We start from the raw sequence: 14,039 nt of genomic DNA, 5'->3' as shown, positions 1-14,039 counted from the left end.
TTAGTTATCCATCGTTACCTTTAGAAGTTGTTGACTTCCTTTTCTTCCACTTGTCTCATTCAGGGTCGTGGAAGGGTTGGATACAACCCCAGCTGCCATAGGGCAAGAGGCGGGTTACACCCTGGACAGGTCGTCAGTCTGTCAAAGGGCTAACTCAAAGACAGGCCACCATTCACAGTCTTTTCAAGCTGTTAGCGGATATTTTGTGTTTTTTCTGTCAGAAAACTTCTCCCTCGTGCAGTTGTTTCGCAGCCTCACAGCAGAAAATCTATTCATGCAAGAACCTCGTAGCACCTGCAGTGGTGGAAATGTTCTGGTTTCAAGTTGCTTTGCTCCCTGAGGGACCGAGCTTTGAATTCTCCATCATAACAAAGTGCTTGAAGAAAGTGTGGAGCCATCTCTTCAAAAGCTGAACTAGAAGTATAACATCTTGGTTTTTAACTGACTTTAAAAATTATTAACATATTTTATTCTGAATTTACTGGTATTTAAATAATTTTTAGGTTCTCTTCTAAATTTAGCTAATTTCTAAGAGAATATTTTAAATATATATATTTTAGTCTATTCTTAAAATATTCTTGAGAGCTTGTCAGTGTTTATTTCCTACATTTTTCCTTTCGTATATTCATAACAGGTTTATTTTAATGTGTCCTGTTACTGAATCTGTTCTGAAATAAGACTTAACTGTATGAGTGATAGGGGAAAAGGTAAAACTCTAGAACTGGAGTGCTTTCTCTGGTTAATGACGTTTGGTGACAAACAGCTTTATAAAATAGGAAAAAAAGGTCACATGACTACTCTTATCTAAAACGCTGCAGTCCAAAGTCAGATGATTTTGATTGGCCAGATATCTTAAATATAACCTTTCCCTGCTTCTATCAGCAGTCACATTGGTACTAATGACTGGACTCCACTGGCTCTGGTGACAGCCTTACACGCTCTGGCATGATAGGCTGTCACACATGAAGACTTGAAAATGAGTGGGAGGAGACTTTGACAGATGATGTGACATTCTTCTCTCCTTCTCCATACTTTCTCTGCCCAGTTCATCTTGGTTTCATCTCTCCAAAGATTTTTTCTCCCTCCAAGTCCACTCTGGCCTAGGAGGTGCAATGAGATGTTCAGCCTATGTAGCGGCAACAAATAAAAGCTTGACAAGATTAGCTTGTCAACATTTTGCTTCGTATGTGCCATCTCCTCTGTTAGTTGTGAGAATGCTAAAATACAGTATCCACGCACAACCGTGGAGATGTTTAGCTGATTACAGAATCCATCTGTGGAGGGAAGGTAGAAATGAGCCAAGTAACAGTCAGCCAGCAAGAGAAAATCTGGCTGCTGGACAGACTTGTTGAAAATCTGTTTGCTTCACAGTGTGATGCACTGAGCGCCTCTCAAGTCATTTCTCAACTTGAAACTGCACCACCACACTGCTCTTACCAACAACAGCTTCCTGACGTAAATGAATGTGAAGCATTGTGTCAATCTCAATAGATTAAAGTTTAGAATAACATGAAGCAGGTATGAATCCAGCAGGTGTGATGAATGAAGGGTTTCAGAAGCAGAAGGTCGCTGGTAGCGTGAGAGTCTCTTCAGACTTGTTCTGTATAAACAACTGAGATAAATGCTGAAGGTTCCCACTCAGTTTGTTTTTATCTTCTAAAGCAGAAATTAAATCAGACATTGTTGATATTGTACTCTGCAGTGGAGTTGACTCATAATTACACAACCTGTTTTCCTGGAAATTACATTGTGGTGTTTTGGTCTGTGTTTGAGGGACACATAACTGCTCTCTGGAGATTTTTCAAAAAGTTTATTCCAAAAGGTTTCAGTAAGTTAACAAACACAGTTCTCACTACAGTTGCTTTATTGGTGTCTTGTTCTCTGACATTTTAGACGTTGATGGGGTTTCTTTACTTGAATGACTGAGCATGCAACAGTCAATCCTTCTTTAAAGGTTTAGGAAAAGATGATTTACCACTAAAAGCTCTGTTTTATTGGTTTTATGGACGATGACCCCTGTCAGAGGATAACCTAGAAAAATATGTAGTCCAGCCACTAAATATACTTATTTTTAATTAGAGTGATCTGATCCCAACAAACTAAATCTGCAGAAGCACGGCAGTTTTGGTGGGATGTGTTAATAGAGAGAGGAAATGAAACAAATAAACTATGTTAAAACACTGCACTGATAATGAAGCCACTCTTCTGTCTGGTAATTATCTTTTTGCATCAGCATGGATATATCCATAGATCTTCACATCTCTTTGAGTCACAGTATACTTGTGAGACTCAGGTGAAACTATCATATTCTCCTCTGCATGAAACTGAAAAATAACACCAGCAGAAACTCTGAGAATCATCTTTAGCTGAGTTGAACTTTGCTGCAGGTGACCTGTGATGACAGCTTCTGTTGTTCACAGTCACTGGATAAAAGCCAGACTTTAGAAAAGCATCTGTCCTGCTGGGATGATGTTGTGAATTGCAGGTTGAGGGCCCAAACTCAGGACTCTAAAAGTCAGGCAGAAAGTAACAAAAAATGGACCTTTTATTAAGTTGATGGAAAGTCAAGCAACAAGGAAAAATCTAGCATTTCAGTGATTAGCCAGGCCGCCGATGAAGGCAGGTAAACAGATGCTCTGACAAAGAACAAGAAGAGACAGGACTATTTATACACTCTGAGGGCTAATCAGGAGAGTTGAAAACAGCAGGGAAACAAGGGGCAACTGAACACAATCAAGGAAATGAATAGATAGAAAGTAAAAATCAAGACAGGGCATGGGAGAAATTGACAACAAGTAAAAGTAAGTAAAACAGGAAATAAGAGGACCAAACTTAACAAGGACAAGAAAACTCAGACACAATACACAGAGAGCCACGGGAACGCTGGAATAACAACTGAGGACATAGAGCTGTCGCTATAGAGCCAGCATTACTCAAATAATGGTAATTATTCAAGAAACATGAGGTCTTACTCTTGAAAACAGAAATTGAAAAACCTAAATGGAAGCTAATCCTGAAAAGCAGAATAAGGAACAAAATACAAAGACCGTCCCACATGAAGACTTGAAAACGAGTGGGAGGAGACTTCAGAACGGAAATCAAAAACCAAACATGATTTAATTTTGGCTGATCTCACATTGACGATCTGACATGCCCGGAAAGCTTCCAGATGGGTCTCACGCTGATTTCTGGCACCGAATACTTTGTGATTTCATGTTGGATGTCAAACTTGCCCTGAGACAAGAAATAAAGATTTTAGATTCAATTTCACATCCTAACAGAGCACACGGCGTCTGCGTATATGGCCCAAAAATGTTGTATTTGGACACCCAAATTAAGACTTTCAAAAAAGGGCAACTTGTGTCACGATCTACCCTGAGAGCAGAAGATGATTCTCTCACTTCTTCTCACACTAAAACTATGTTTTCTGTTTGGGTTACATCTGTGCACCCCCATTTTAACCATCCTAAATATATCTGCATCATCTTGTACTTTATATCCATTTTTTGCCATCCAGCTTATTCAGCCTGGGGACACGGCTTTAAACTCTGAGCTCCTATATGACATAAATAAAAAATAAATGATTGCATTAATAAAACATGAAGTGCGCTACAGTGATATGATGTAAGATTTATGGGTGAGTGTGAGGTCCATGAATGAATCTTTGTGCAGACCAGTCCAAAATCCCCCTGAGCCCGTCTGTCAGTCACTGAATGTACAGCAGGGGAGAGAGACCAGGTTTGAGTCCTGAATATGAAACTGTACCGAGTCACAACGCAAATCTGTGACATACTGGACGGGGTCACAGTGACACCAGCTCTGGAAAAAGTCTGCTTTTTATTAACATTCTGACAGTTTAACACAAGCAACAGCAGGACAGAGACTTAGTGCAGCATCTTTGTAGAGATGATTTTGTACAGAAGCAGGAGAGAGTCCCCCCCCCCCCCCCGGACAGATTTTAACTGCAGAGAGGAGCCAAAAAGTTTTCTTTCATACTCCTGCTCCTGTCTTGAGAGAAGAGAGGAATGAAACCAGAAAGGCCAAAAATCCATATCGAAATAAAACTGAAAAACGATACTTTAGCGGTGAGCGCAGAGCAGCTCGGCAGGGAATAAAATGAATGGCATCCATAAACCAGTGCTTTTGTAAAACAAGGGAATCCATTTCTTTACATGCTGTGGATGATGCTGACCTGACAAACACATTTAATTCTTTTTTTCCTCATTTTTAAAAAGATCCGACTTCTTAAATAATGTTTCCAGGCTGAGGGAGCCTCTCACACCTCGAATGAGTCATAATCATAAAAGATGAGGTTGTTCATGATTGATGTCAGATTAGATCCACTGCAGTTTGTTTGTCATTCTAGACAGAGCACATAAGCATCTTGGAAAACCAAAATCTCACATGAGCATTTTGATTTGCAGATAAAGCCCCTGTGGATCGAATATATTACACTTTTTAACTGATAGCATTCAGCAGGTTTCTGTAACTGGTTGTCTGTGGCTTTCCACAAGCCTGTGTTCCTTCTCCTCTGCCTCTATCATCTACACCAGGGGTGGGGAACTCCAGGCCTCAAGGGCCGGTGTCCTGCAGATTTTAGATGTGTCCTTGATCCAACACAGCTGATTTAAATGGCTAAATGACCTCCTCAGCATGCCTTGAAGTTCTCCAGAGGCTTGGTAATGAACTAATATTTTGATTCAGGAGTGTTGACCCAGGGTGTTGTTTAAAAACCTGCAGGACACTGGCTCTTGAGGCCTGGAGGTCCCAACCCCTGATCTACACGGATAGCTACAAACTTGTGGGAGCCAAGTTAAGATAGTTCATATGTTTTAGTATTTATATTTCGCTGTTGTTAAGCTTGTTTGTGTAATTAATAATTTAGGAAGTAAATGCATGTTTATGGTGGAACTAAAATTATTTTATTGCTGTGTTGGTTTGGTTACGTAGTACCATGATTACATGTGCCTTAAAGACTCGTGCTTATAGTAAAATCCGGGCATCACGGATGTATGCAAATTAGGGCATGTGGTGCGGGAGGGGGGAGAGAGAAAAAGAGTTAACACGGCATAAGCTATAGGCGGCAGCAGGGTAGAACAGAGCCACACGGTTTTCCTACCGTAGTAGGTTATTTTGTTGAGGATAAGTTAAACCTGACCACTCCTGTAAGATGCAAACTGTGGAAAAATTTTTTTGTTACATCTTTTCACATCGGAGTCCCGTGGAGTTCTTTTTCCTCTTCAAACTGACGTATGCGAGTGAAGCACGGGAAAACTGGTCTCACGGCTTATACAAAACTTCTTGGCCATTTTCTGATGGCCATGCAGTCTCCTCTTCAGGGTTCACCGTGAGGTCATAGTGGTGTTCTGCCTGCACTGCTCAGGTGGTGTAATGAAAACTTGTTGACCTTAATGTGATTAATACTAAGAAAATAATCAATGATTTCCAGAATGACAGCAGTACGCCAAAAGCTGGAATCATACACCGCGGAAAAGTCTAAATTGCGGATACTCGGAAATAAATATCAGTGTAAATCCGATGCAGACAAAGTCAGTGATTAAACAAGGAAAACAAAGAATTTACTTGTTGCACACTATTTCTTACCATTTCTAAAAATATCTTGTGTCATTTCTTTATTATTTTACAGAAAGTCTTTTAACATTTTCTTTCATGTGCTGCAGTGGGCTTTCTGTGAAGGACAGGGATAGCTCAGTAGGTAAAGTGTCCCTGTTTTATTTTGTCCCCCTGTCTTGTTAGATTCTGTTCAGCTGTGTCTCATTTTCCCCAGTGTGTCCTTTCTTTCTAACTACCTCATGTGTCTATTTAATGCCTCAGTTTTCCAAAGGTCTTTGTTTTTCTTCATGGTGCACTCCTCTGGGGGTGTTTCTTTTGGCTCAAAAGATGCATGTCTGGCTCAGTTTTGCTTTGTATTTTCTGTGAGTTCTAGCAATTAAGCTATCCTTTCCTGTCTGCTACATAGCGTATCATGACAAAAATCTCTTATTTTACTTTTGCTAAGGTCTAAGGTTTGAGCTAACAGGTGCGGCTGTTTAATTTAGCTAATTGAAGTCACTGTACTGTATTAATGCTGTTTGTTTGGCAAATACTGCTTGCTGGAGTTTTAATGAGTGAATTTTCTGGATGTTATTTCTGTTACGTAGCATTAATGTGCCAGTGTCTGTCTGTATGATGCAAGTGTTCAGTTGATAGATATTGCTAACCAACCTTGCTAATATTCCAGACTGATTTGAGGCAAACTGGTTCACAGGTTCAACATTTTAGCCCTATAGTTTTAGGCAGGACTCAGACATGCTTTAGAAGTTATCAGTAAAATCTGAAAATCGTTTCTAAAAACCTACAGGAAATGTGTGGCATGAACTGCAGTATTGTAACCTCAAGAAAATAAAAGCTGACTCTTTTCACCTTGGTGGGTTAAAGCAACTTATCGATAATGTTTTTTAATTGGAGGAAGGAAGACAGAGCAGCTCCTTTCAGGTCAAATGAAACTATTAAAAAAATTGTTATTTAACTTTATGCTATCAAACTAGTGGACAAGGGTGGTCTTAATGGGACAGATCAAAGTGACATCTGATATAACCTCTAAATGCCTCAGACAGCATTTCACAATTTCTTTTCACTATTTCAGCAGGTGATAATCCAGGGACAAGCTAAAACAAAAGGATCCCTTTGTCCTCTGCATAGCAGGGAATGCGATGGGATGTTAGATCAATTTCCAAAGACAACTAGTGTCAAGAGAAATCAAAATAATCAATCAAAAATTGAACCTTGGGGTACACCACAGATTTCAGATAATGATGAAAATTAAAACCAACTCAGTGTGGCAAAGTTAATGCAAACCTGTGCTTCAAGAAGGGCTATCAAAATAGCATCATCAACACATGTTAAAAACAAAAAAGTTTAACTTTGATGCAGAGAAAGCACAGAACGTGGTGATATAAAGTGGAACTTCTTCCACTTCTTGTTTCTCTGTAGATGTGTTTTGCTTATTTGTATTTTCCCCACCTAAAGTCAGCAGTCTCATAGAACTCTATCAAAACTAACAGCCGTCCTCATCCAGCTAGAGAGAAATAACGCATGGCTGTTGGTCACTGGTATAAATTGCTGTGTCCCGTACAAACTGGATCCGCCTTCTTCAAAAGACTGGTTAAATATTGTTGGAGAAATCTATGCAATGGAAAAAATGACTTACATTTTCAGATTAAAGGAAGATATTTTCGTTGCTAAGTGGGAGAAGTGGACATTTTATGGCACCAAGAAAAAGAACAAAACATTTAAGGTCTATAACTCTGTATATCTATTGATGCATGCCCGTATAAAAGTACGTATATAAGCTGGAGTATGTATGCTGCGGAGTAAAGGCAGGCATGCATACGGTAGTTGATTAGAATTGGCACCCACACCTTTTGTTTGCTTTAGTTCTGTTTGTTTTGACTGTGTGCTTGCATGGTTATTTCTCCTGTAATGCAATACATGTTTATGTTTAAACTGTGACAAAACTATCAATAAAAATTACAGTGTCAAAAAAAAAATTGCTGTGTCCCTGTCAGCTGAATGACTGATCTGCTTGGCCTAATGAGGAATTTAAAATTCAGCTCCACGATTACACATAAAGAATAATTGTGATTAGTGTGACAAAGTACTATTGCGTCCCCTCCCCTGCCACCCGATGGATGATGTGGTTTCTCATTAAGTAACAAAGAGACTGGAGCCACTAATGCCAGCAAAAGAAAATGATGTGGTTATTAAATGATTTATGTTTGCATTCAGTGCGAAAATATGAAGTGTGATCAATGGTTAATGCAGTAATGATTTTTAGTCTTTGCACAGTGGCAGGACCTTGATGTCTAATTTGAAATTGTGTTTTCATAGAAATAGTTAAATAGTTTTTTTTTTAGTATTCTGTTCATTTTGCAGAATAATACAAAATCATTTCAGGGCTGAATCCTTCAGTCCCTCGCATCCACTGTTGGACTTCCTCCTCACGGCCACAGGTTGGACTAAACTGCTTCTACTGCACAGGGAAGCAATACACCATTGGAGGTGTACTCTTCAGACCTGCTGCAAAGTGCTTCACCTGTGTTTGTATGAGTTTGATGAAGACTAACAGGGTCGGGGGTACCGCTTACCTTCAGCAATGAGCCCATTTTTTTCAGCATTGTTTGCTTCAATAGAGGGAGACTCTTTACAGGCACCGCACGGAGGAAGTATGCGTCATTGTGCTTGCATTAGCTCTGTTTCCAGCTGTTTTATGACCATTTTCAAATAGAATATGAAAGACGTTTTAATGCTTTGCTGATGTGGAAAAGCTGGAATATCTTGATAAGCATAAAAACAAAAGTTACAAGATTTGTGTTGAGCACATGTTTTCTTTAAGTGATCTCTTCTTGTGGAAGGTTTTAATGTCACACAAGGAGCATCATCAACAGTTTATCTGATGCACATATGAAAGTAGCGGATAGAGAATATAAATACATTTAAATGAAAAAGCATTGTGTTTATTGTCCTTTTTCTTTAGCCTTCATTACATGTTTAGCTATAACACTCTGATTAAACATACCAAGGAAAGAAATACACTCTTTGTTGAACATATTTTAACATTTTAACTGTCTCTAATGGGTGTGGTGTTAATGCTCCTATGTGTTTGTTGCTTGTGTTTGCTTTTGATTGTGATGCACTCTTTGTCTTTAAGTGTCAAGTTCTTTGTGTGTCTCTATTCTGTCATTTTGCCTATGTTAACCTTCCTGCCTTCTTGGGACCTTTTTGTGCCACTGCTATGTGTTAAATGGCTGCCATTTCCACTGTGTTCAGTGGAATATAACCAAACTTGCCACAGGATAGTTTTTACCTGTCAATGTTAATATTCCAGTGTGAATTCCTTAAATCAGCCTAAAATGGCTGAGCAGCAGAAATCCCCACACCCATCACCCTGGGGACCATTTTCTGCCCATTGACTTCCATTATAAACGCTATTTTTCAACCCCAAATTATCATCATATGATTTTATTTTTTCTTCTTTTCTTGGATGTCAATGAAGACTCAGGGCCTTGAAGTTTTAATTTTTAAATTGCAAAAAAAATGCAAAAAAAATAATGGCAGGTCAAAATGTATGTTGGTGCCAATCTTTGGTCCATCTAAAGGCCTACTTATAATGACAATCACATATTACTTCAACTGGTTTTTTGTGGAAATATTTAGTTTCGTTTTTTGGTTTTTGGGGCTTATAACACAGGGCGCTCATGTAATAACACTGGGATTTGAAGGGTTAAAACAACGAAAATATAATTAAAACTTTACATGAATATTTCAGGGAGAAGTAGTTTTACAAGGTTGGCTAATTTAAAGTGGAATAAAATATGGATATATGGTCTTTTTATGGCGTGGCTGAGAATGGTCCCTAGGGTGATGGGTGTGAGTTTTTTAAAGGATGGCAGGAGGGTTAAGTGTTTTCATGTGTCTGCACTGTCCTGGTTAGTTATAGTTCCTCACTTCCTGTTTTGTTTTGGTAGTCTTTTGAGCTCCTGTGTGGATTTTCTTTAGCTGATTGTTCACTCAGTACTGTGAGTTCATATTTGTCTTCATTCATAGATGATTTGTAACTCTGAGCCTAGGTGTTGTAGCACTAACGGGTCTAATCTTGTTGCCCTTATTGGAACACAGTTTTACTCTTGATTTTGGTGTTGCATTCTAAAACAGATTGTTAGTAATTGTAAAGTGTGCCTGATATGAGACCTGACCATCCTCAGCATTATAATGATGAGGTCTAACAATATTGCAGTGGCTAATCTTAATTATCACTATGAGTTCTTTCTGATGAATATGTTCTCATCAAAGAGGTTGAAGAGGTAAATACTGATGTGTAGAAAGTGTGAAATGTAAAAAAATAAAGTATATATATCTATATATCTATATCTATCTGAGGGTTGTAAATATTTAGAAGTGAACAGTAGGTCAAATTATATTATTTGCATCTTAGACTGATAAGAGTTCATTTCATTGTTCAGATGAGGTGCATCTCTCTTAACGTTATTATCTTCCAGTTTCACTGGGATGTTAATCTGTCTGTGCAGTGCAGTCATCAAATGCATGACAGCGGCAGATAGGAAGTTGAAACTACTTTTAAAAACAGGTAGAAATGACCGAGGGGCAAAGTGAGTGGATGAGCTTCAGTCAGTGTGAGAGTGGCAGGAATCAGAAGGGAGTGGAGCAAAAGGGCAGGAGAAAAGTCAAGAAACAGGCAGGGAGGCAAAACCTGGCAGCTGATCAGAGAGGAAAGGACACCGAAGCTGCAGCAGGTATATGATAACAGAGAGCCAGGAGTATGTGATTATCATTGAGATAATGCTGTCAGACACCAGAAGCCAATGAAAACGCCTGCAGATGTCTCACATTGTCCTTTGGAAGTTGGATAAAATGAACACCAACTTAAACATTTGACATCATTCCTCCAACCAGCAGCTACACAGCAAACAGAGTTAACCCCTGAATTATTTAGTTGATGTTTACAGTCATTTAAATAAATTCCCACCCTTCAAACAAGCCTTAAAGTATGAATATTTTAGCTGTTATGACTACAAAAGCAAATCTCCATGTTTCTTCATCCCTGTGTGCAGAGACTGAGACATACAGCTATGTGAAAACAGTTTTCAGTTTCTTTGTCTCTGTGTAGACAAAGAAACCCTTACTGTAAGGAGGGAGCAAATACCTGTAAATGCATTTGGTTAGTTGATCCTTAACAGGCATAAGTAAAACTGTAAATGTTTTTGCAGTTTGCTGATCTGGAGTGTTTAGGTGTGTTTTAACATAATGCCACAGAAAAGTGAGCTTGAATTCGTCCACAGTGATGTGATGGACTGAAAATCACACAGAAAACAAATCTAAAAGTTATTGATGCTAAACATAAATCTACAAATGACTGAAAATGTTGTGTTCTGCAGTCTTGAGACTGAAGAAGTCACTTGGATGAGAGACAAAATGTTTCTCCCGCTGAAAATGCTACGTCCAGATGAACAGAATCAACTTTGTGCGATTTCCTTAGCTGGATGGCTGGGCATGTTACAATTACATGGACAATTACTGCATCATTGGAATGAGGGGAGTTTGGAAGGTGTGAGGAATCAGGTAGCTGAAAATGGGAAGAATGAAAAGACTGGAGAGGAGCAGTGAGGGAGCGAGCTACTTGTGGAGAAAGTGTAAGACTTTAAGTTTGCTGCTGTTACCCTGATGTTTCATCAGTGTCCACAATGAAGAGCAGCTTGTGCCCGTTTTAAAGTGTGAACTGGGCTGTAAATGTTTTTCTTTCACATAAGATTTTAAATAAGTTAACTGTTTTTGTTACCTGGGTACATGTAAAGTGTTTTATCATGTTCTTATTGTTTTATTCCATAAACGTTTTACTGACATTTCCCCCCATCCCTTGCAGGTATAAGGCCATAGTAAACCCCATGGACATCCAGACATCCAGCGCTGTCTTCTGGACGTGTCTGAAAGCTGTTTCTATCTGGCTGCTTTCCGTCCTGCTGGCTGTTCCTGAGGCTATTTTCTCCCAAGTCGTCTCCATGCAGGTACCATAACGTACATCAACTCCTGCAAACAGTACTAGTATTATAAGTTTCAAGTTTTATTGTCATATACAGATAAACAGTGTAGCCACATTTACCCGTAACGAAATTCTTTGGCTCATTCTCCTCAGCTTTACATGAACAAGGCGACAACAACTACAACTACAGCAACAAATAACAAAATACTAAACTATAAAATATTAAGAGAATTTAAGACAGTTATTTGGTATTTACATTTTGTGAAAAAAAACTTGCGCAGTGAGGATTTTAAAGTGGTTAAAGTGACAGTGTGTGTAGAGTCCAGTAGTTGTAGTGAGTGTGTAATAGTGTGTGCAGAATGTCAGCAGTCCAAAAGCCTGATGGCTTGTGGGTAGAAACTATCTCTGTGTCTGCTAGTGCGGGTCTGAATGCTCCTGAACCACCACCTATCATCATCAATTTCAGGAGCGGGACCACGCCTCATTCACGCCCCTTCCGGCCTCAGGCTATATATATATTCATGCCCCCCCCTTTTTTTCCCTTCTCTTCTCATTTTCCTTCTTTCACTTCTCGTTAATACATAGAGTTTGACAGACCACGTGACTTTCGCGCATTGCATGCCGGGAACTCGTGGCAAAACAATCCAAGTACCGCATCAAACGCAAGCATTTGCAGCACCGCAAAACGTTCATTCTCCGGTTCCAATACCTTCTTGCTTTATCTTTGTGCCCCAAAAAAGTTATGTACACAACAAAGGAGAACAATGCCGGTCCGTACAAAGACAGACTTTATGAAAAGTCAAAGAAAAGATACGAGGAAAAAATCAATCGAGTGAAAGGGTTAGACCCGTACGAGCACACAGAGTGGACAAAATACGTTAGCGTGCTGCCCAACTTTCACCACACTCATATTTATAATTATACGGTTCTTGGAGTGAGTGCATACACTCATTGTCATGGTGAATTGGATTAAAGGACTCAGGTGCGAGACTCCTTGCAGAATGACAGTGGATTTATTTACAGTGAAAAGGTGAGTTAACAGTTCCGAGTCTATAATCCAAAAAGGGCAGTGCAGTGATACGGCGACCTCTCCTCACAGTGACAGTGCAGTAATAATCCACAACAACTCCTGGTGCCGGCTCCTCCTCCAATCCTTGAACCCTGGAGGCAGACGAGAAAAAACACACGCTCAATAACGAAAACGTCCTCTCCTTCACAAACCGGGTATGCTAATCATGACTACGCTACCCGGTTTAGTTCAACGTTCCAGCGTTGGTTGTGACTCAACCGCCCCGTTAAATAGGTCTGCGCTGGCAAGGTAATTCTGCACAGGTGCGATGATTCTAGCTTAGGACACTCCCCTCCGGTCAACTGCCGTTCCGTGCCACGGCTTCCGGAAGTACATGTTCCAGCAGAAAAACACATGCCCAGGATGGAGAGGAGAACACGACACAGTACACACAAACACCACAACAAATTGGCAAGACGATCAGTGAGGACCGTCTAGCCATGACACTCATGAAGTTTAGTAACTTCAGGTCACTGCAACAAGCCCAGGTACAGTTTACCGACGGATGGGACAGGACCTTGAAATGCACCGTGTAGAACGAAAGACCATCGTACGTATCATAAGTTTACCAGTCTCACAAATCGTCTTCATAAATACACATTCGTTAACCGTTTATTAATAGGACCTTTGAGCTCAATGGTAATTAATTAGTAGTGGAAATAATTTCTGGTACGTGTTACAGAAATGTAGCAGTGACAATAATATTGTATGCTGTAATCGCACTGGGCAATTAGTGATACAAAACAACTGTTTTATCCTGGGAATAAAAGTATATGTTTTTGTCAATGTACCATAATAACAGAAGCGAAACACAATATTGTGTCAGGACAATTCACTATTTATGCACAATAAACAAAGGAGCATAACGCGACAATTTCTGTTCAGCGCCAGACTTGCTTGTAACCTATATCACCAATTATGTTAAGAAAAATGACGTATTAACTAGGGGTGCAACGATACACAAAATTCACGGTTCGGTTCGATACTTTGGTGTCACGGTTCGATATTTTTTCAATACAAAAAAAATGTTCATGCCTTTTTAATTTGTCATTTATTAAAATTATAAATATATATTTTAACTCAAAAGTACAGTTTTTAAATTTAACCCTAACCCTTGTGCGTGTTTTTTATTTTGACAGCGAATGCGCACCTGCGGACCACTTATGTGCAGCCCTGGTTATTTAGCTCGTCATATTGCAGCCACAGAAATTCTTTTGTCCATGAAACCATAAAGCTGCACTTTCTTTTTGCCTTATAGTCTGATTTGTCATAACTTCTCCGTTTTGTGGTAAGCTTTTCTTTGGCTGTCACTTCTTCACCCTGACCTGTCTTATTTGGCTCAGCAGAACTGAAATATATATCTGTCTGTAAAGGTTCTCAGTCATCCAGGTCATCGTAGTCAAATATAAATCC

At 39.4% G+C, this 14,039-nt stretch overlaps 1 protein-coding gene across 1 annotated transcript in view; it reads left to right on the top strand.

Moving 5' to 3' along the window:
• nmbr (neuromedin B receptor) overlaps window positions 1–14,039 on the top strand; it is a 75,372-nt gene that overhangs the window by 16,334 nt on the left and 44,999 nt on the right. Inside the window, exon 2 of the mRNA XM_085248014.1 lies at window positions 11,441–11,582. Coding sequence (XP_085104140.1) covers window positions 11,441–11,582 — 142 coding nt within the window. The remainder of the gene's footprint in view (window positions 1–11,440; window positions 11,583–14,039) is intronic.

This window comes from Mchenga conophoros, linkage group LG15, assembly GCF_057382185.1.
Source record: "Mchenga conophoros isolate Kocher_MC1m ecotype Shallow Benthic linkage group LG15, M_conophoros_male_GT1.1, whole genome shotgun sequence".
Classification (NCBI taxonomy): domain Eukaryota; kingdom Metazoa; phylum Chordata; class Actinopteri; order Cichliformes; family Cichlidae; genus Mchenga; species Mchenga conophoros.
The sequence above is the reverse complement of the archived record's forward strand: the minus strand, read 5'-3'. Positions and strand labels throughout refer to the sequence as shown.